This window comes from Haliotis cracherodii, unplaced genomic scaffold, assembly GCF_022045235.1.
Source record: "Haliotis cracherodii isolate W230 unplaced genomic scaffold, xgHalCrac1.p SCAF_22, whole genome shotgun sequence".
Lineage (NCBI taxonomy): Eukaryota > Metazoa > Mollusca > Gastropoda > Lepetellida > Haliotidae > Haliotis > Haliotis cracherodii.
This window is the reverse complement of record NW_027266278.1, coordinates 2,000,696-2,022,757: the sequence shown is the minus strand read 5'-3', so window position 1 is coordinate 2,022,757 and position 22,062 is coordinate 2,000,696. Positions and strand designations below refer to the sequence as shown.

At 42.2% G+C, this 22,062-nt stretch overlaps 1 protein-coding gene across 1 annotated transcript; it reads right to left on the bottom strand.

Annotated features, from left to right (window-relative positions):
- Positions 1–9,676: 9,676 nt before the first annotated feature.
- Positions 9,677–21,595, bottom strand: LOC139471189 (transcription initiation factor TFIID subunit 10-like). The gene is made up of 4 exons (XM_071253474.1): positions 21,430–21,595; positions 18,251–18,315; positions 13,822–13,933; positions 9,677–13,285 (listed from the first exon to the last, which is right to left on the bottom strand). Exons 1-4 carry the CDS (start codon positions 21,559–21,561, stop codon positions 13,196–13,198), a joined length of 399 nt encoding a protein of 132 aa, XP_071109575.1. The 5' UTR covers positions 21,562–21,595; the 3' UTR covers positions 9,677–13,195.
- Between the last annotated feature and the right edge of the window lie 467 nt (positions 21,596–22,062).

The window sequence follows — 22,062 nt, the reverse complement described above, 5'->3', positions numbered from 1 at the left end:
TAACTCTATTTCTGAGAGATGGACAGCTACTCGAACGTATATAAACAGAGCAGTCAAGGATAGAAATGAAATCATATCAATATAAGAAAATAGAAATCATATCAATACAAAAACAGAAATTATGTGAACACCAAACTCACAATAGATAGGTGTACCCTACTCACACACAGGAGTCCCACAGAGGGACAAGTCAGCCGAAATTGCCTAGGCAGAAGGCGACCTCTTAAACACTTAATGCAACAACAACAGCGTTTAGATCACTGCAGCCAAGCCTGAGACGGGAGTGTATAACCTGACAGAATCTTGATCCATAATTTGTATCAAAGTATATACCATTCCTATCATTGCTTTTTATAAAACTTTTAAAAATTCATAAACTACTGGCATTGGTGTGTTCAATAGGTACTGAGTTCCAAATATTTAGCTGTATCTGGAATAAATGATTTGGCATAATTATTTGTTTTACCATTTATGTTTTGCAGCTGTGAGCAGTTTCTCAAATTATAATCACTTGCATTGGACACTCTATTTGGAAGTAAAGATGAGAGATAATCAGGTACTAGATTGTTAACCATTTTATAACAGATATTTGATTTTTGAAAATGCCTTCTTTCTTTTATTGACCTAAGATTTGTTTCTTTATAAAGTTTACCGTGACTTGTGCCACGAACAGCCCCACAAATAGTTCTAAGTGCATCTAGATTAAGTTTTTCAAGAAGTAACCACAGGTAACGCCTGTTCTTTTGTGCAGTCGTCCCATATGTGTCAAGAATAATCAAATATCGGTAATGTGAAAGATTTATACATAGTTTCCAGTGTTTCTTTTCTATTTAAACGATACTTAAAACTCCTGAGACAGTGAAACATTGGACTGACTTTATTAACTAGGCCATCAATGAGATCGTTCCACATACAATTTTCTCTAGATAGTTGTCAGCAGTTCATATATGTATATTGCGTGATATGCATTACTTAGACGTTGACGGATGACAAAGTGTACACAATGTATGGATCATAACTTCTTTATTTACTGTAAAGGCGGCGTTTCGGTATAGATGCTTATGCCGTTGTCAAGCAAAGCTGAATAATGAACATGGTACAGAATATATATAGTAGATGGAGGATTAACAGTAACAATTGCTTTCATGGGATAGATTAACATGAGTAGGTTAATGACAACAGAAGGATAATACTATAACAACGTGATGGACAGAGAACACATGATGAGGAAGCCAATGAGAAGCTAATTAAACAGGATAAGTTTACATAGGTGGGGTCATTATAGCTTAATGAGTTCATAGAACTCGTATAGGATGAAATAGCCTTGATCTCAGTTGATTAATGGCCCGTGGCGGCGAATATGAACTACTCATTAAAATCAAATCTTTGTTCTCGCTTCCGCTAAACAAAGATCTGAGGACATCCCATTACGGGTCACGTCAGGCCGACCTTGCGCGAACTTTGACCGAACAATGGAATGACCAATCAGAAGGCAGCTTTCTCGCGCTTTACGGCATACATTTCAAATTTGCGACTACGCTTCGAAACATATTTTGACAAATTCTCGATTACAAATTTGAAACCTGAACAAAAAGGCATTCTGGAATTTCTAATAGATAGTCTAGATTGTAAGGATTCAGTCGTTAAACCCGTAACTATCGTTCGGAATACACCATGTTAAAGTTTTCGAGATTGCATGATTAGAAATCACATTCCGACTGTCACTTTCATAATCTGGTAAGCGACGCACTGATTGTTCGGATGAAAGGTCGTTCTGACGTGACCCCTAATGGGATGTCTTCAGATGTTTGTTTAGCAGTAGTGAGAACTAAGGTCTGAATTTAATGAGATTGCGAATATGAACTACTTCTGTCAGCTTTCTTTTAGTGAAGTCATGGAAGTTGTTGGAGTGGATTTGGACGTTGTCCCAGTTGATGTTGTGATTAGGACAGTTGCTGATACGGTCTGACATGGCTGATTTATTGTCTGATTTGATGGTTGAGATTTTCTGCTCTTTGATTCTGGTGTTGGTGAGGTGGGATGTTTCACCTACGTGGAATTGTTCAGTTACAGTCAATTTTGTAAGAACAATGAAAAACGAAGTGTGGCTTATTTCACGATAAAACATTGTTCTATAAGGACGTCATTTCTTGAGATTCGAACATGCGCTCGCAACTCGATGACGCCGCATATTGGACGACGTTATTTTTGAGAGGGTAGTGTCTAGTGAGTTGTTCCCCATAGATGTAGCTGGACAGCGCTGATGAACGCGAGGGCCGAACGATTGTATCCAAAATCGAGAGCGATATACAATCGGTATCGGGAGAAGAAGGAACGGGTAATCGAGACGAGGATTGGGAGATTATTGCGGGAAATACCCACCTGTGCATAAAATGAACTTGCCGAGTTCGGATTTTATATTTTATTATCATCTTTAAAGAGGTAATACATAATGTTAATATATCATAAGAAATAAACGACTCGTGGTCGTTGTTTATCGTACAATAAAACACTGCAGGGAGGATGCGACCCTCATGGTTTATTCTCTCTGCAGTGTTTTTTTGTGTACGACAAACAACTCCCACTCGTCGATCGTTATTTCTTGTGATATACATGGCCCGTTTAGCCATCCCGCCACAGTTGCCATGGTAATATTGTTTTTTGACGAATCCTTGCATGAGATAATAACCATTCCTGTGCTTTCTGTGGTCTTGAGTTGCAATTTTATAATATAGCAGCCTGTCAGGACAATCCACATTAAGGCAGGGGTCGTCTATGCACGAGGGGACCAAATAACGATGACTAATTTTGGGCAATAAATCCCGGTATGGACCTTTTATTCCTTATTTCCGCACTTGAGACCAGTGGTCCATATACAAGAATAATAAAATATAACAGCAGTGATAACATGTGAGATTGTTTAACGCCGCACTCTGCATTATTCCAGCTATATGACGGCGATCTGTAAATAATCGAGTCTGGACCAGACAATCCAGCGATTGATATCATGAGCATCGATCTACGCAATTGGGATACGATGACATGCATCAACCAAGTCAGCGAGCCTGACCACCCGATCCCGTTAGTCGCCTCCTACAACAATACAACAAGCATAGTCCCCTTTTACGGCAAGAATGGGTTGCTGAAGAACTATTTTACTCCGGATGGTCACGGGTCACGTCAGGTTAGTACATGTATAGGATATTGATAATCCTTATATACCGATTTGCAATGAAATACAACAATAAAACCCATTCCATATCCCTAAGAAATGTCTGCTTACAGTATTGTACGATTCCGATTACATCGCGAGCATGTGTTTATGAATCACTATCAAATAGTAATGATAATAGGTGTTCGCGAAAAGCTGAGCGTATCCTGCACTAAGGGTGGCATCCGCCACAAACACATGCAAAGACAAGTCAATTGTTCACCTGAACACGGGGACATATGGCATAAGTCAAAATAGGGAATTACATCGGAAATTTGGAAATATCCTCCACATGTCTACCATAAAACGTTTTGAAAGCTTTACTGAAGCTTTGAATGCTGTAACCTTGATCAAACAACTTCTGAGCAAGAGTCGTATGACGCTTCTTGAAATCTTCGTAGAAAGAGCATGCTCGATTGTCGAACCCGTAATAGGATGCCCTCAGATCTTTGTTTAGCGATAGCGAAAACTAAAATCTGATTTTAATGAGATTGGGCACATATCAATATTCCAGGTATATGAGGGCGGTCTGTAAATTATGGAGTATCGATCATACAATCCAGTGATTGAAGTACGCTGTTACGTTGCTGGGGACATCTCAGCCCCACCCGGAACCCCACGGGGTGCCCTTCAAAAGCAACATGTATTTTTGTCACAGGCAGTAAATGCTTACAAGAAGAACCATTTGGCAAATAATTACAGTCACATAAATCCTGATCATCACAAACCCATTTCGATAATAATTACAGGAAACAATCCCATCAAACACAATGGACACATTCAAGCTTAATTTGATTCTGAAAATACAAGCCATAAAACCTTTCCATAATCAAGAGAAATATCTGCTAAAAGCAGAGTCCACATTGTTTGATTCCGACTATATCATGAGCATGTGTCTCAGTGGAAGTCTTAACTTAGGAGGAACTTAAAGTTAATGTCTGTTTAATAACAAACTCAAATTTAAACCATATTTGAATTAACCCACGATTTTAGAAACAATTTCTAAATTCACTACTTACCACGATTTTTCCTTATTTGACTATGTTTTAATCCTTATTTGACAATTAAAAACCCTTATTTGGTTTCATTAAAGTCCTCATTTGACTTGATAAATACTACAATTGTGCCCCAAATTGACACTGTCTGAGGCAGCCACCGGGCAACGTGGCTGCTCTCTACCAAAGCATGACTTTGAAGTGACAAGGCTGGGGACAGAGTTTCCCGCCGCACACGTTTGCGCATGCCGCCCGTGCGCCTCGTGCTGCTGTCCAGAACACCACGCCTTAACAAGTGGTGCGTTCGCGCGAATGTTTTTGAATGATTTGTCATCCTTCTGTTCAGTGAGCGTATCCTGCCACACCGGTGGCACCCGTCACAAACACATGCAAAGTCAAGTCAGTTGTTAGCCTTAACATATAGTACAAGTCAAAATCGGATCAAATCGGTCAAAAATTCATCGGACATCATTTTTTTGTCTTGAGACGTCAATTTTGGACATGTCCTGCACATGTCTACCATAAAACTTTTGTAAGCTTCTCTGAGGCTCAGAAGCCTGACCAAACCACTTTTAATCAAGAGTCGTATGACGCTCTTTAAAATGTTTGAAGCCCAGGGCCCCGTTCCACAAAGCGATCTTAGCGATGTTTGAAGCCCAGGGCCCCGTTCCACAAAGCGATCTTAGCGCTGCGATGATCGTAAGCCTTTGTTAAAGAATGGGCGTTACGACCAACTGAACGCTAAGATCGCTTTGTGGAACGAGACCCAAGAGCAATCTCACACCATCATTTTTGCAGGTGGCCTAACCACTTTCTTTGTCGGTAGTGTGGCGATGTTATACCTCCAAGTCCGCTTCCCGATAGATGACGCGATATTCATCCCAGGCTACTGGCCACGTCGTGGCCGCAAGTGAGAGTAGGCATTGCTTCGAATGACTGAAGTTGTAAAATTATTCAACGGATACAATCAAATGCCATGTAATGAATCATTATTGGTGTAATTGCCGTTACAGTTTAATTATCCAAGAATTCCAGGAACCTGTTTCTCGGAAGAATTTGTTTGTTTGTTTGTTTGTTTGTTTGTTTGTTTAACACCGAATTCTGCAATATTCCAGCCATATGGCGGCGGTCTATAAATAGTCGAGTCTGGACCAGACAATACAGTGATTGAAGTCATGAGCATCCATGCACACAATTTGGATCGATGACATGCATCAACCAGGTCCGCGAGCCTGACCACCCGATCCCGTTAGTCGTCTTTTACGACAAGCATAGTCTCCTTTTACAGCAAGCATGGGTTGCTGAAGACCTATTCTACCCCGGATCTTCACGGGTCTTCTCGGAGGGAATCTTCCCAGACGAAGTTATAGCTTTATGTAAGAAAAAAGTACAATATGAGTTTAACAACTCCTGCTTTAACATCGCTGTATACAATAAACCAGAAGTGCTATCCATAAAGTGGTATGTTTTTCTTATTTTACTCACCAACGTCTGGAAAGCCAATCAATCATTTAGGGTTATTTGTTTTGCTTCAAGGCTTAGGAATAAATGTCTCTGTTCATAATGTACTGAAAGTGGCGAAAACCCTGATGGAAATGATATATTGGTGAGATGGGGTTTAACTCGCATTTAAGATTATTGCAGACATACATTCACATAGGTGTGTGTGTGTGTGTTTGCGTGCGCGCCCTGACCATTCCTTATTTTATGCAGGGTAACAACAAGTACAATCTTTTAACGTCTTCTGTTGTGACGCGGCTGGGGATCGAACCAATGACCTCCGACTACAGGCAGACACCCTATCCATTACACCACTGAGTCTGTCGAAATGATAAATAGTGAGTGAGTGAGCTGGGTTTAACGCCGCTTGTAACAGTATTCCAGTTATATCGCGGCGTATCAGCTTAATGTGGGAGGAAAGCCCGAAGTGATGCAGGTCTCGGACGTTTACCACTTTGGTGAAACCCACGAGCACGGGTATGGTGCTGACAAACCTAGAAACATAATCGGGGCAAACCGGGATTCGAACCCACAATCATAGGTTTCTGGCGTGCCCAAGGGACCCAACTCTGCACAGTGAATCGCGGTGCCTTAGACGACTGGCCCACTCGTGCCCCGAAATGATAAATAGAATTCCCACTTGGCAAGGCTCCCCTGCTGCCCCAGATCTGGACAAGACAAGAACAACAAGACCTGCGAGTGTATGTGTTGTTCCAGCAGTCTGGGCCAGATAAACCAGAGGTTGATGCTATGAGCAACGAACCAGGCGTTGGGGAATAACTAGTCATAATGCCCAGACACAATATATAACATCACTCTCAATGGTTTATCATATTTTATTTCTCAGTATTACGTATATAGCCAATGACAATTATACATAACATGCAGTAAGGCTTTGTACAAACGATGAGCATGATGGATGAAGAAATCATATCAAAATAAGCAAATGATATTCTACACCTGCCAACGGTTCCATTCATAACAGTAAACCTATGGACAAAGCCGGAACTGGGTGGATGAATAACAGAATAATATGCCCATGTGTTAAGACAAGGAGGTTGAGTTACTTGATCAATCTGCCATATATCTGATGATTTGATGAATGTTCGTAAACCATTAAATGCAGTAACCATTTCTTAATAGTGGGATTAGCACCCATGAGTAAGTGAGTGAGTGAGTTGGGGGTTTATCCTGACTGAAGAAGTCTTGCAGCACTATGACGATGATCACGGCAGTGGACGCCTTGTGCTGATGACACAAAGTTCAGAATTGGGGTACCCAGTTAACAAAGGCACGGTTATGATGAAATAAAATAAAAGGCAATATTTGTCTTTTCTCGTCAAATATCACGTTTATAAAGTCTTTGAATTGTACTTAGGAAGTGATACACATCAGGAAGAGAATTTATGGACATCAACTTCTGTATCATGATGAACTCAATGTTTCGGAGTATATACTTACTCCTTCACCTGATGTTGTGTTCCTCATAATGAAGAAGTTGTCATCCATCAATTCTCTTCCTTACCATGTTTATATCTCATCCAGTACCCTGACAAAGTTGCTAACTTCCTGAGTAAGGTAGCCACTTGTGAAAACGTCAACTTCTTTGGTCATTAAGATAAACATGTTTTCTGACAAGAAAAAAACAAATTGTTCAGAGTGAGTTGGGTTTTACACCGCTTTTAGAAATATTCCAGCACTATCACGGCGGGGGACACCAGAAATGGGCTTCACACATTGTGCCCATGTAGGGAATCAAACCCGGGTCTTCAGCGTGACGAGCGAACCCTTTAACCACTAGGCTACCCGACCACCCCTCATTGTTCAGAAACATCTGTTCTGTTTTCAGACAAAAATGGCATATTATCACTGGCTACTCGATGAAGAGGTGATCAACTTATACAGTGTTTGTAATATTGGTTCATCAGACAGGGGAACTCAAAAGACCTTCACTTGATATCCTATTGGGGATTCAAACCCAGACTGTGTCCATAAGTTGCTAACATACAACATTTGGTCTCATCAACCTCAAATCCATCATGATGATTATGGGATTCGGCATGTATCAATACAAGTCTATTTTACCCGTTTATTAATGGACGTCACTGCTCTCATCCATTTCTTGAGGTCAGTTAACAATCACCATTTTCACAATCACATTAAAATTAAATCTTTTATTCCAATAGGATACCCCTCTGCATGAAGATCGGACAAAACCTGAGTAAGATGTGGTCTGGTGAACCTCTTAATCAGCCAACCACACAAGCATATCAGACTTCTGTATCTTGAAAATGAACACAACTGGGGAGTTCAGAATGGAAAAAAGAAAAGCCAAGCAATCATATTGTCGTAATATAATACAACACAAAACGGTGTACTATCAAGGGTATATCATGATCTGTTGTGAATTTCTGTTGCTAATTTTCAAAAACAAGGTCGTAAAGAATGAGTGAATCTGATTGGCTGAAGCACCCACTGACCCTTCATTTCGATTGGGTGACCAATGTTCGGTCACGATTCACCTGATGTGAGCTACGGTGGAAAGGTCACCTGATCTTCACGCAGAGGTATCCATCGGAGTAAAAGATCTGATTTTTATGAGATTGATGTTTTCATGATTTTCTTCTGAGTAAAAAGAATCCTGATTGTATAATGTATGATAACTGTTATCATTAGGGGTGAAACAAGTCACTGAATCTTCAGTGCATTGCTATTCTGGGCTGAAAAATGCGTATCGCATCTGTAAGCCATGTATCCATACAAATATATAGGTGAGATATAAAATGTGATATACAATACCATTTTCTGCTTGCAAGTGACGAGGTACTAAGTCCATGTTTAATTAATTGACTCCAACCTAGTAATGTTTTACTTGGGGTAGTGATAATTACCCATAATGACGGAAATGTTTTCGTACACATCAACCTTTTAGGTATCACATCTGCGTCCACTTGCACAAAGCGATCTTAGCTCTGAGATGATTGTAATACCAATTCTTTAACGTAGGCCTTAGATATTCATAGCGCTAAGATCACTTTGTGCATGTGGGCCCAGGTGTCGGATCATAAACCTGTTATAGAGATACAGAGCCTTAGAAATCCACTTTGTTGTCAGACAAGTACAGACTACAAGTGGAAGCCTTATTTCACCAGTCCTCACAGTCTGAAGCTAGTCCTGCTTAAGAGACAAAAATGCTAACATTTTCAGTTCCAATTTGGGGCAAAATTGAAGCTTTGAGAACTGGTTTGGGATTACTGCCCTCAAATGCTACTGGTCAATCAGGACTACCATCATTGAATTGTTGTTTGCCCTCGCCACAATTTAGTAGTCACGGGTTAGTGGACTAGAGGGAAATTCAAAGGCTGGATACATGCTGCATAACAACTAGTGCATGATAACTGTCCTAATTAACATGATGCCACACCTAGAAAAAGAATAAAAACATATCATTTCTAATAATGTCAAACACTTTGTTGAATACATCTGATGCCATTTCATATGACCAAAACAGACTTTCTCACAATGGCACTAGGACTACAGCCTGCCCCGAACACAAAAGAACAGGCTCTCTTCCCTGCAATCAGGTCATCACTGTGCAGTTAAACTAGACATTATTTCAGGCTGAGCTAGACTACTGAAGGAAATTTCTTAACGCAGGCAGCAGAAAATGGGAAAAATTGCATAAAAGTAAACATAAATTCTGAAAATTGATTTGGAGATATTTCAAGATGAAATTAAGCAAAGACTGGAAAGTGTTGAAAGTAGGTCACGACTTTCTTACAAACGTATCTGGTATCTCACAAACATCAAAAAAAATTACAGCCACCAAATAATGACATGCAAATAGGGAATACATTTCACAAAAGTAGCTACGATGTTGTCAGCATGCTGTGATAGACACAACAGTGGCGTTATCATAGAGGGCAAGATGTGCCACAACACGTTCCTACTTGTTCCAGACAAGTTAAGATGTTTGATTGTTTGTTTGTTGTTGGTTTGTTGTTTAACGCCGCACTCAGCAATATTCCAGCCATACAGCAGTCTGTAAATAATCGAGTCTGCACCTGACAATCCAGTGATTGACATCATGAGCTTTGATCTAAGCAGTTGGGATACCATGACAACCCATCAACCAAGTCACCAAGCCTGACCACCCGATCCCATTAGTTTCCTCTTACAACAAGCAGTCACCTGTTACGGTTGGCACAAAGAGAATGTCCCCCAAGTGTCTTCCCAGATCAAATACATCAAGTTGACTTCATAAAAATTACAAATATCCGAAGCTTGTCTAGGATATTTACTTTTATCAACCCATATTGATATTTTTTAGCCATGGAAGACACAAGGGTGACATGCAATTTATATCTGAAATCATACTTCCAACTTTTTCAGTTTGTAAACAGCAATCAACGGGGGTCTAGAGGGCAGCTAAACAGCCTCAGTGGCAGAGAGATCGGGTGCGTCCTTTGATGGTGACATCACGGTAACTGAGGACGTCATAATGGTCGGCAATGCATTGTGATGCAGTTTTTATCTCAAACAAAATGCTATCTCAAGTGGATGCCAGTTTGGGATGATCGACAGAGACACCAAACAGATGAACAGAATCAACATGGTCCAATGTGCCAACAAATTTACATTCTGTTGAAAGAAAATTTCTGTTCTTTTTGTACCAGTAGGTTGCTTTTCACTCAGTTTAGAAAGTTTCCAACCACATAACCCTGGTGGAAACCAAGAACGGGCTTCACACATGGTACCCATGTGGGGCTTCAAACTCTGGCCTTCAGTGTGATGAGCTAACCCTTCACCACTAGGCTACCCCAACCCATTCTGCACCGAATCTACCTCAACTTGAAATCTGCATCATATCTACAGGAAGTGAGTCATTTTCATAGAAAATAAAACATAAAGCAAACATGTGACCCTAACAATGGAAACCCTATGAAAAGACTAGTCACAGGTCCATGATGCCATCAACACCTTCACATCCTCCCGCTACAGACATGTTTGGACATTAATACCTGAAGAGTTACCTCCCCTCAACTTGCCCTGACCAAGCTCCTTCCCAGCGCGTGACACCTTCGTTCCACTTCAGGTAACATCGCTGCCACCAGTGTGGGCGCAGCCTTTACAAGAATCTTGAAATTTACCCTCTAACCCCAAATGTAGAAACGCTTATACTTTGTGTATATCTTTGGGAATGTCACCATAGTTCATTTTGAAAAGGTTTATGACTGACCGTGTTTTCCAGATGAATTTACTGTTTTGTTTGTATAATCAGATTGGTTCGGGATTTCAGAGTAACGGAACATCGCTTTACATCCCCATTACATTCTTACTGTACCAATCACATGATAGTTGTAATGAAACAGAAATTCAGATTGACAAACAAAGAAAAGAATTTAGCCAGGGTAAGTGTATTCGGTGTCACGGCAGTCATCTTTTGTTTGTAAACATAAGGCTCTGTCGGCTGCAAGTTCAACTCCAAGCATGGTTGTGGTCACCTATCACAGTGGGGAGATTTGACTGGTGGCAGCGATAGTCTAGAGAGCTCCACGAATGGGCGAGCGGGCTTTCGCTGTGAGGAGCTTGTGCCCAGATATCAAGAATGACAATGGCTAATATTTGTAAAACAAATTGAGCTGAACAACTGGGAGAAATTCACAAAAATGACCCTGTGTCTCAAAACCATGAGTGACTACCATTCTTCCACTGTTACTGAGGTGGTATGAACACAGCAGTACAGCACTCACTCAGTTCGCTCAGCTTTTATTTACCAATGATGAGTGAATGAGTGAGTGAGTTGGGTTTAACACCGCTTTTAACAGTATTACAGTTATATCACGACGTGTCAGCTTAATGTGGGAGGAAAGCCCGAAGTGATGCAGGTCTCTGACGTTTACCACTTTGGTGAAACCCACGAGCACAGGTATGGTGCTGACAAACCTAGAAACATAATCATAGGTTTCTGGCGTGCCCAAGGGATGCAACTCTGCACAGCGAATCACGGCGCCTTAGACAACTGGGCCACCCGTGCCCCCTACCAATGATGAAATCAATTTATTTTGTCAGGCCGCTGCAGGCTTGGCTTGGTGGTGCTAGTCAACTACAAGTACTAGTACAACTCAAGGACGACATAAACAGCAAGAATTTTTTTAAAGTACTTCATTAATTTGTCTAGGGTGCCCGGCAGGTGCGTTGTAACTTGGGACATGTGTTGATGAGAGTTGCAATGGTAACATGGGGAGATTTGGTTGAAATATCTGTGCATGAAATGCACTGCTCATTTCAACTGCTCGTGTAGAAAATAGGACGAAAAAAAGTAGATTTTGAGAAGTCTCAGGTGCAGCCCTGTCTAGTCTGAACACCTGTATCTTCTGGTGCCTGCAACTGCCCTGTGAACACCTGCAAACTTTGGTTGATACAACCACTGTACAACCACTGCACTATATACAACCTTATTCAGGAACAACGGCCCTTCTTGAATGTCAGTTGCCATGGTAATACAAGAACCGTTCACCTGTCCAGTTGCCATGGTAATACAAGTACCATTCACCCATCCAGTTGCCAAGGTAACACAGGTACCTACATTTCGATGGAGGTTCAATTTGACACGACAGATGAATCTGCAACTCTTGTGTATCCAGTTACCATGGTAACTGCAGTACCTACATCTCACCAGAGCACCGCGTTACCATGGTAACAAAGACAATCATCAGGATGTAACATTTCACAAGAGCAGCTAATTAACAACCAGTGTGAAATATACTACTAAAAAAACTAAAGGACCATCCGATTCATATTACGAAAGACAATCTGTCATTGTACTTGTATGACAGATTAACTTCAGCAATATGAAAGAATCCTTATATGAAATGTTCCTTAAATGTTTTTAGTAGTATAACATTGAAAATGTAGCGTAGCATGACAGCAATAGAAACATAGCCCAATAAATAGTATGGCTTTGATTCCCAGAGGCTATGTGATAGTCCCAGCTGAATAGATACCTAGGATGGATGATGCAATGGTATTTCCCTGAACATAGACTAGTGGTAACTCGTACATCACCAAACATGGCACAAGCCCCTAAATATTTACAATCATTCCAGGTAAATACAGATACTTATACACTGTTTTCACTGACTTTAAATCAAAGGTCCTGACCTTCAGTTTTCAAAATATACACACAATACTAGTACTAACATCTCCAGGAATTATTTAAAGAATAGGGTACCATCTGCACGTTCTAACTTAGTTCACCAAAACAGTACGAAATCAAAGACTTTTCAACAGTATTCGTGCTCTTTTCAAATTATTGTGAAGAGTACCTTTGATTCAACAACGTCTTGAAGAGACATGCATATATCTCTGTCTGTTAGTCACTCAGCACCTGGAAGAACCCGAAATATTTAAAAAAGTCAACGATCCTTGAAAATGTTCCATGAGCAATGACAGTACAATGACACAAGCGTGACTGTTGCCATGGTCTTCAGTAGAAGTAGCATGGCTTCTTTACATTTATTCCATACTCCGATAGCGCCGGTGTCAGGTCTTCCATTGTCAAAATATGCTTCTTGTCCTGAGAAAAAAAAGGAGAGATTTTGTTACAAGTGGAAAGACTCTTGGTTAGGGGGGTCCCCCCTGCCCACCCCTTTAAAACCAAATGTTGTGGGCAGTAAACTATGGGAGGATTTTGATATTTATTGTGGACTCCCTTTTAAAAATGCTGCATCTGACCCCTCCCTTTTATAAACGCTGGACCCACCCTTGAAACCGATCTTAGCATTAGACGATCGTTATTCCATTACTTTAGCACAGGCTCACGACAGTCCTAGCGCTATGATCACTTGTAGAACTAGGTCCACGAGATTAAGCTAGCATTTCAAATAAGATTCCATTACCATGGTTACATGGTTAAGAGTAAGTGAGTACGGATTTACGCCGCTTTTAGCAATATTCCAGCAATATCACGGCGGGGGACACCAGAAATGGGCTTCACACATTGTACCCATGTCGGGAATCAAACCCGTGTCTTCGGCGTGACGAGCGAACGCTTTAACCACTAGGCTACCCGACCGCCCCTACATGGTTAAGAGGGAAAGACGAGTGACGCACCTTCCCTTGTTTCTTGGAGCTCTGACCTGAGGCCCGCATCTTGCAATGTTGTAGAGCATCATTCGCAATGTCCGAGATGAACTTCTGGGCTGCCAAAGAGATGAGACGGATTCTGAAACAAACGACACAAATCTCTGTGTTGTTAAACTGGGACAACAAGTGAGGTGAGGTGAGGTGAAATGGGGTTGAACGTCGCGTCCAAGATAATTGCACTTATATAGCAACCGGCATGCATGTTAGTGTGTGTGTCTGCTTGTACTAGTCTGGACTGATGCTGATTTATAGTGCTAGCTCAGTGAGATACCATGTCGCAGTTTAACATGAATACCCCACTCAGACACAGCATACTGACTCCGAGTCGACCAGTCCTTGTTTGAGCCCCTTAATGCTGAGTGCCAGACAGGGTAACAACAAGTACCATCTTTTAACGTCTGGTATGACGCTTCTAACCCAGAATCTCCACAGGGAGACAAGCATTGGTTGGAGGCCCATTCTAACCCAGAATCCCCACAAAGAGACAAACATTGGTTGGGGGCCCATTCTGACCCAGAATCTCCACAGGGAGACAAGCATTGGTTGGGGCCCATTCTAACCCAGAATCTCCACAGGGAGACAAGGATTGGTTGGGGCCCATTCTAACCCCGAATCCTAACAAAGAGACAAGCATTGGTTGGGGGCCCATTCTGACCCAGAATCCCAACAAAGAGACAAGCATAGGTTGGGGGCCTATTCTAACCCAGAATCCCCACAAAGACACACAAGCATTGGTTTGGGTCCCATTCTAACCCAAACTCTCCAATAAGAGACAAGCATTGGTTGGGTCCCATTCTAACCCAGAATCTCCACAAAGAGACAAGGATTGGTTGGGGCCCATTCTAACCCAGAATCTCCACAGGGAGACAAGCATAGGTTGGGGGCCCATTCTAACCCAGAATCCCCACAAAGAGACAAGCATTGGTTGGGGGCCCATTCTAACCAAGAATCTCCACAGGGAGACAAGCATTGGTTGGGGGCCCATTCTAACCCAGAATACCCACAAAGAGACAAGCATTGGTTGGGGGCCCATTCTAACCCAGAATCCCCACAAAGAGACAAGCATTGGTTGGGGGCCCATTCTAACCCTGAATACCCACAAAGAGACAAGCATTGGTTGGGGGCCCATTCTAACCCAGAATCCCCACAAAGAGACAAGCATTGGTTGGGGGCCCATTCTAACCCTGAATACCCACAAAGAGACAAGCATTGGTTGGGGGCCCATTCTGACCCAGAATCTCCACAAAGAGACAAGCATTGGTTGGGGGCCCATTCTAACCTACCTCACAAAGAGACAAGCATAGGTTGGGGGCCCATTCTAACCCTGAATACCCACAAAGAGACAAGCATTGGTTGGGGGCCCATTCTAACCCAGAATCTCCACAAAGAGACAAGCATTGGTTGGGGACCCATTCTAACCCTGAATACCCACAAAGAGACAAGCATTGGTTTGGGGCCCATTCTGACCTGGAATCCCAACAAAGAGACAAGCATTGGTTGGGGGCCCATTCTAACCCAGAATCTCCACAAAGAGACAAACAAGCATTGGTTGGGGGCCCATTCTAACCCAGAATCTCCACAAAGAGACAAGCATTGGTTGGGGGCCCATTCTAACCCTGAATACCCACAAAGAGACAAGCATTGGTTGGGGGCCCATTCTAACCCAGAATCTCCACAAAGAGACAAGCATTGGTTGGGGACCCATTCTAACCCTGAATACCCACAAAGAGACAAGCATTGGTTTGGGGCCCATTCTGACCTGGAATCCCAACAAAGAGACAAGCATTGGTTGGGGGCCCATTCTGACCCAGAATCTCCACAAAGAGACAAGCATTGGTTGGGGGCCCATTCTAACCCACCTCACAAAGAGACAAGCATAGGTTGGGGGCCCATTCTAACCCTGAATACCCACAAAGAGACAAGCATTGGTTGGGGGCCCATTCTGACCTGGAATCCCAACAAAGAGACAAGCATTGGTTGGGGGCCCATTCTGACCCAGAATCTCCACAAAGAGACAAGCATTGGTTGGGGGCCCATTCTAACCCACCTCACAAAGAGACAAGCATAGGTTGGGGGCCCATTCTAACCCTGAATACCCACAAAGAGACAAGCATTGGTTGGGGGCCCATTCTAACCCAGAATCTCCACAAAGAGACAAGCATTGGTTGGGGGCCCATTCTGACCCAGAATCTCCACAAAGAGACAAGCATTGGTTGGGGGCCCATTCTAACCCTGAATACCCACAAAGAGACAAGCATTGGTTGGGGGCCCATTCTAACCCAGAATCTCCACAAAGAGACAAGCATTGGTTGGGGGCCCATTCTAACCCAGAATCTCCACAAAGAGACAAGCATTGGTTGGGGGCCCATTCTAACCCAGAATCTCCACAAAGAGACAAACAAGCATTGGTTGGGGGCCCATTCTAACCCTGAATACCCACAAAGAGACAAGCATTGGTTGGGGGCCCATTCTAACCCAGAATCTCCACAAAGAGACAAGCATTGGTTGGGGGCCCATTCTAACCCAGAATCTCCACAAAGAGACAAGCATTGGTTGGGGGCCCATTCTAACCCAGAATCTCCACAAAGAGACAAACAAGCATTGGTTGGGGGCCCATTCTAACCCAGAATCTCCACAAAGAGACAAGCATTGGTTGGGGGCCCATTCTAACCCTGAATACCCACAAAGAGACAAGCATTGGTTGGGGGCCCATTCTAACCCAGAATCTCCACAAAGAGACAAGCATTGGTTGGGGACCCATTCTAACCCTGAATACCCACAAAGAGACAAGCATTGGTTTGGGGCCCATTCTGACCTGGAATCCCAACAAAGAGACAAGCATTGGTTGGGGGCCCATTCTGACCCAGAATCTCCACAAAGAGACAAGCATTGGTTGGGGGCCCATTCTAACCCACCTCACAAAGAGACAAGCATAGGTTGGGGGCCCATTCTAACCCTGAATACCCACAAAGAGACAAGCATTGGTTGGGGGCCCATTCTGACCTGGAATCCCAACAAAGAGACAAGCATTGGTTGGGGGCCCATTCTGACCCAGAATCTCCACAAAGAGACAAGCATTGGTTGGGGGCCCATTCTAACCCACCTCACAAAGAGACAAGCATAGGTTGGGGGCCCATTCTAACCCTGAATACCCACAAAGAGACAAGCATTGGTTGGGGGCCCATTCTAACCCAGAATCTCCACAAAGAGACAAGCATTGGTTGGGGGCCCATTCTGACCCAGAATCTCCACAAAGAGACAAGCATTGGTTGGGGGCCCATTCTAACCCTGAATACCCACAAAGAGACAAGCATTGGTTGGGGGCCCATTCTAACCCAGAATCTCCACAAAGAGACAAGCATTGGTTGGGGGCCCATTCTAACCCAGAATCTCCACAAAGAGACAAGCATTGGTTGGGGGCCCATTCTAACCCAGAATCTCCACAAAGAGACAAACAAGCATTGGTTGGGGGCCCATTCTAACCCTGAATACCCACAAAGAGACAAGCATTGGTTGGGGGCCCATTCTAACCCAGAATCTCCACAAAGAGACAAGCATTGGTTGGGGGCCCATTCTAACCCAGAATCTCCACAAAGAGACAAGCATTGGTTGGGGGCCCATTCTAACCCAGAATCTCCACAAAGAGACAAACAAGCATTGGTTGGGGGCCCATTCTAACCCAGAATCTCCACAAAGAGACAAGCATTGGTTGGGGGCCCATTCTAACCCTGAATCCCCACAAAGAGACAAGCATTGGTTGGGGGCCCATTCTAACCCAGAATCACCACAAAGAGACAAGCATTGGTTGGGGGCCCATTCTGACCTGGAATTCCCACAAAGAGAGAAGCATTGGTTGCTGGGACCTATTCTAAGCAAGAATCCCCTTGCAGGTGTCTATAATATTTGTATGTTTGTTTGTTGTTTAACGCCCTACTCAGCAATATTCCAGCTATATGACTGTAAATAACCAAGTCTGTACCAGACAATCCAATGATTGACATCATGAGCATCAAGACACGCAACTGGGATACGTGCCTGCCTGATCCCATTAGTCGCCTCTTACGACAATCATAGTCACCTTTTACAGCAAGCATGGGTTGCTGAAGACCTACTCTACCCAAAATCTTCATGGGGATCGTCCAAAGGAGCAATGTTCAGCATGTTTCCTGTCTCATAAACCACTTATTCATCTGTTTGATTGCATACCACCACAACATCCTATCTAATTGACGGTGGCCTATAAACAATCAAGTATGGACCGTCAATCCAGTGATTGATATTATGAGCAATGACCAATGCTGCTGGGGACCACACAATCTAGTTAGTCGCCTCTTACTGAGGACCAACTCTAACCCGGTATATAAACTATTTATGGCTTCGCCTACTGAGTACTCACATCCGTGGATCTGACGCCTCAAAACCTGCTCTGCCGAGATAGAAGCCGGTAACAGAGTCTGGTATCTGAAATGTAAATAACAACAATGAAGTAAAGATATTGCAAGTGAGTGAGTTGGTTTTAATGGCACTTTGAACAGAACTTAGGTCACATCACTGTGTCCGCTGATGCTGATGCGAGATGAAATCTGAAATTATGCCACATAATCATAGTGAACAGGAATCAATCTGATGATCAAGTTTCTGGCATGCCTAAGGGACACAACTCTGCAGAGCATACCACAGCTTCGAAGGTAACTGGTCAACCCATGCCCCCAACTGCACCAGGACCAAATTATGACACATGACATGATAAACCAAAAGTCAGTTTTAAGGTTTCATTTAGACAACATATATCTGTATAGTTGCTCTAGTTAATTTGCTTAACCAAAACTTACGCTATCCCTGATGATAATATTGACATACAACTAAAACCAGATGATTATGTCTATAAAAATGAAGGATAACCTGATTAACATTTCCTAAATATCTCATTCAAGTAAAGACTTCATTTTATTAATAACCAACTTCAAAACCGATTCCCTCTCATCATTAAATTGGGGGGGAGGGGGGGGCATTATGCATTGTAGTCTTAGCTGCCATAAGTCACTATGCTGAGTTAATTCCCCTGTTTGACTATGATGGGTTCGATTTCCTTAACAGACATGATCAATATGATTATGAATATGATCCTCATGGCCTGTTAGTATCATCATGATTACGAATTACGAATGTAGCCGAGCGGCTTATTATGCGGCACCGGATTGGCTGAAGCAAACCTACGGACTATAGCGGATATTAAAAAATGCAAAACCGAAAAAGATATAGGTCAGGAAACCGGTTTGGGTATTTGTCGTAAGAAGGGTGAGGATAATAAAACTGGTTTGATTTAGCAAACGGAAGTGTTTATCAACATGTTTTGCTGTTTTGTTTGGTAATATATAACTTTTATGCAAAGACGTACGGCTTTGATTTACAATAACAGTGGCCATTTGAAATTCGGAAATTAATAATGGTCCAGTCACTGCCTCCACGAGACCCACACGTTACGCAGGTGCGTTCAAACTCATATTTGTGCGTCCAGGATGCAAAAAAAAGCTCTTCAGACAACACTGATCACTACCCACATTAAGTATGTTGTATGTTTTATCATCCAAAAGTTGGGTGAGATAAGACTGCATCACAATGCACTGCAGACCATAATGATGTCATTGCGTACTGTGACATCACAATCAAATGACATCACTGATCTCGCCACCACTGAGGCTGGTTGGCTGTACTTTTAACACTTCAGACAATGAAATTAATTACTGTTAACAAACTGAAAAAGTTGGGGAAAAGATTTTGGATGAAAATAGAATCTCACCATTGAGTCTTTGGAAATATATTGACACTTGTCAATAAAAGTTTAATAAAAGTCCTCTGCAAGCCTCAGAGTTTTAAACTTTTAATGTCTCCTGTTGATATGTTGACTAATGGAAGTCACTTGGGTGAGATTCTCTATACACTGACTCTGGGTTCATTTGCACACTGGCATAGTATCAGTAAAAGTGTACACAAAAATCAATAGATAACATAAATTACATAAAACCAGTTATACGATTGCAATGTCATTTAATTAAAACGAAAAACTTAATGTGTAGACAATAAGACTTAATTTGTCACTCTGTGTATTAACTCACATACCATAGTGATACAGTGAGTGAGTGAGTGAGTATGGTTTTACGCCGTTTTTAGCAATATTCCAGCAATATCACGGCAGGGGACACCAGAAATGGGCTTCACACATTGTACCCATGTCGGGAATAGAACCCGGGTCTTCGACGTGACGAGCGAACACTTTAACCACTAGGCTACCCGACCACCCTGTAATACAGAAAGACAATGATTCCACACAGGCCCCTGAAGCAGGATAGTGATATTACTGAAACAACAGACCCATAAACATAAATCAACAGTTTACGTCACTCACCATCTCGGCCGAAGTTGAAATCGGCTGTATCGTTTAAATTAAAAGGAAATGTTAACATGTCATGTTCACAATACCTTCTATTTTTCAGTTTATTACCTATATCAATTGTGGCCTTTGATCATGGAAGTAAACAAAATCTCTGCACTCAATGGCTTGACAGCCACGATATTGGCCATGAATCTCGGCTGTCGGTCACTGAAGTACACAAAATCTCTGCACTCAAATCGTGTCATGCACTCTGATTGGTCTGCGATCCAACCATAACAAACGCACAGGGTGATATTTACCAATCAGAGCGCCTAATTGCCATTGAGCACGGAGATTTTGTTTACTTCCATGATCATAGGCGCCAATTGAGCCAATATCACAGCTGTCGGTCACGGCAGCAAACAAAAAATCTGCGCTCAATGCCGGCCAACGCTCTGATTGGTCTGCACTCCACCATAACAAACACACATGGTGATATTTAACAAATCAGAGCATTCGATGCCATTGAGCGAGGAGATTTTATTTACTACCATGATCTAAGGCCACAATTGAGCCAATTTTTCAATAAAATCATCAGATATAGGCAATAAATTGCAAAAAATGAAGGTTTGTGGCATGTAGTGCGGATGTGGGAGGTAGGGAGGTATTGTGAACATGACATGCATACATTTCCATTTAACAGTTTAATTTAAACGAGACAGTTGATTTCAACTTCAGCCAAGATGGCGAGTGATGTTCCATACTTATTTATACATATGTGTATTGTGTCCAGTGTTTCAATAATATCATTATCCTGTTTCAGGGGCCTGGATAATTTACCTATGTTGCTGGCCACATGAAGTATATAATCTCTTTTAATCATGGTCCGTTTTTACGGTATCAAACATCCTAATGATCAAAACAGCTGAAAACCTATCAACTATTTTCTCAAATTACACGTTGAAAAAAAATCGACATGAAACAATATATACCCAAATATAACATATAAAGAACGTCTTATATTACCTATTGGGGCATAGTTGAAAAAACTAGTGCAGGGTTATGATACATACAAAGTATTTTATCCGGGTTGCTGAAACTAGAGGTGCATAACTGTATTTTGAAATTAAAGTTTGACATGTCACAGGGACCGGCTATTTGATCAGATGAAAACCTACTATCGTAATACAATTATGTCTTACAGTTGGCGCATAATCTTCCAGTTGTAGTACAAAATCACTAAGCGGAATTCCGGCCGTTTTAACCTCCGGTGGAGGGGGCCCAGTCCCCGGTTGAGACTGAGAACTCGTAGCAGAATTTTCATCGGTAGACATTTTGGATCAAGATAGATAACTCTGTTCAAAGGTTCAAAGCAGTCGGACAATCTCGGGCAGTTACGTAGATCTCTACTTTGACGTTATTTTCAAAGAGCCACAAGATTGTTATGCGATGTTCCGATAGTGATACGGGTTACCTTCCTTGGATTCTATTGCCCCCAGAGGGCGCACAAACGGTGCATTTATTAAATATGCCCCGTGCAAATCGATTGCAAAAATTGTGATAAGCATCAGTTGTAAATCCTACGTTGCCAAACAAAGTACGTGACAATGAGCAACTGTAATACCATTCAGGGAAGAAAAATACGAAGTATTAAGAGTGCATGTAATGTTTCTCCATCTGGGCACGAAACACGAAAGACAGTTGGATTGTGGATTTTCTTGTAAAACATCGCACATCAAATATTATTCGTGCGGCTTGGGTTTCGGACGACCTTATACATGAGGGTATTTCGGCGGCTTGGGTTAAAAATATTTTGGGCAGGTTTGATGTGTGGC

Excerpts from the sequence above, each read along its gene's own strand:
- LOC139471189 (XM_071253474.1), bottom strand. The coding sequence starts at position 21,561 with ATGTCTACCGATGAAAATTCTGCTACGAGTTCTCAGTCTCAACCGGGG. Across the intron at positions 18,316-21,429 it reads TGGAAGATTATGCGCCAACT|ATACCAGACTCTGTTACCGG; the intron begins GTAAGACATAAT and ends TTTACATTTCAG. Across the intron at positions 13,286-13,821 it reads GCTCCAAGAAACAAGGGAAG|GACAAGAAGCATATTTTGAC; the intron begins GTGCGTCACTCG and ends TTTTTTTCTCAG.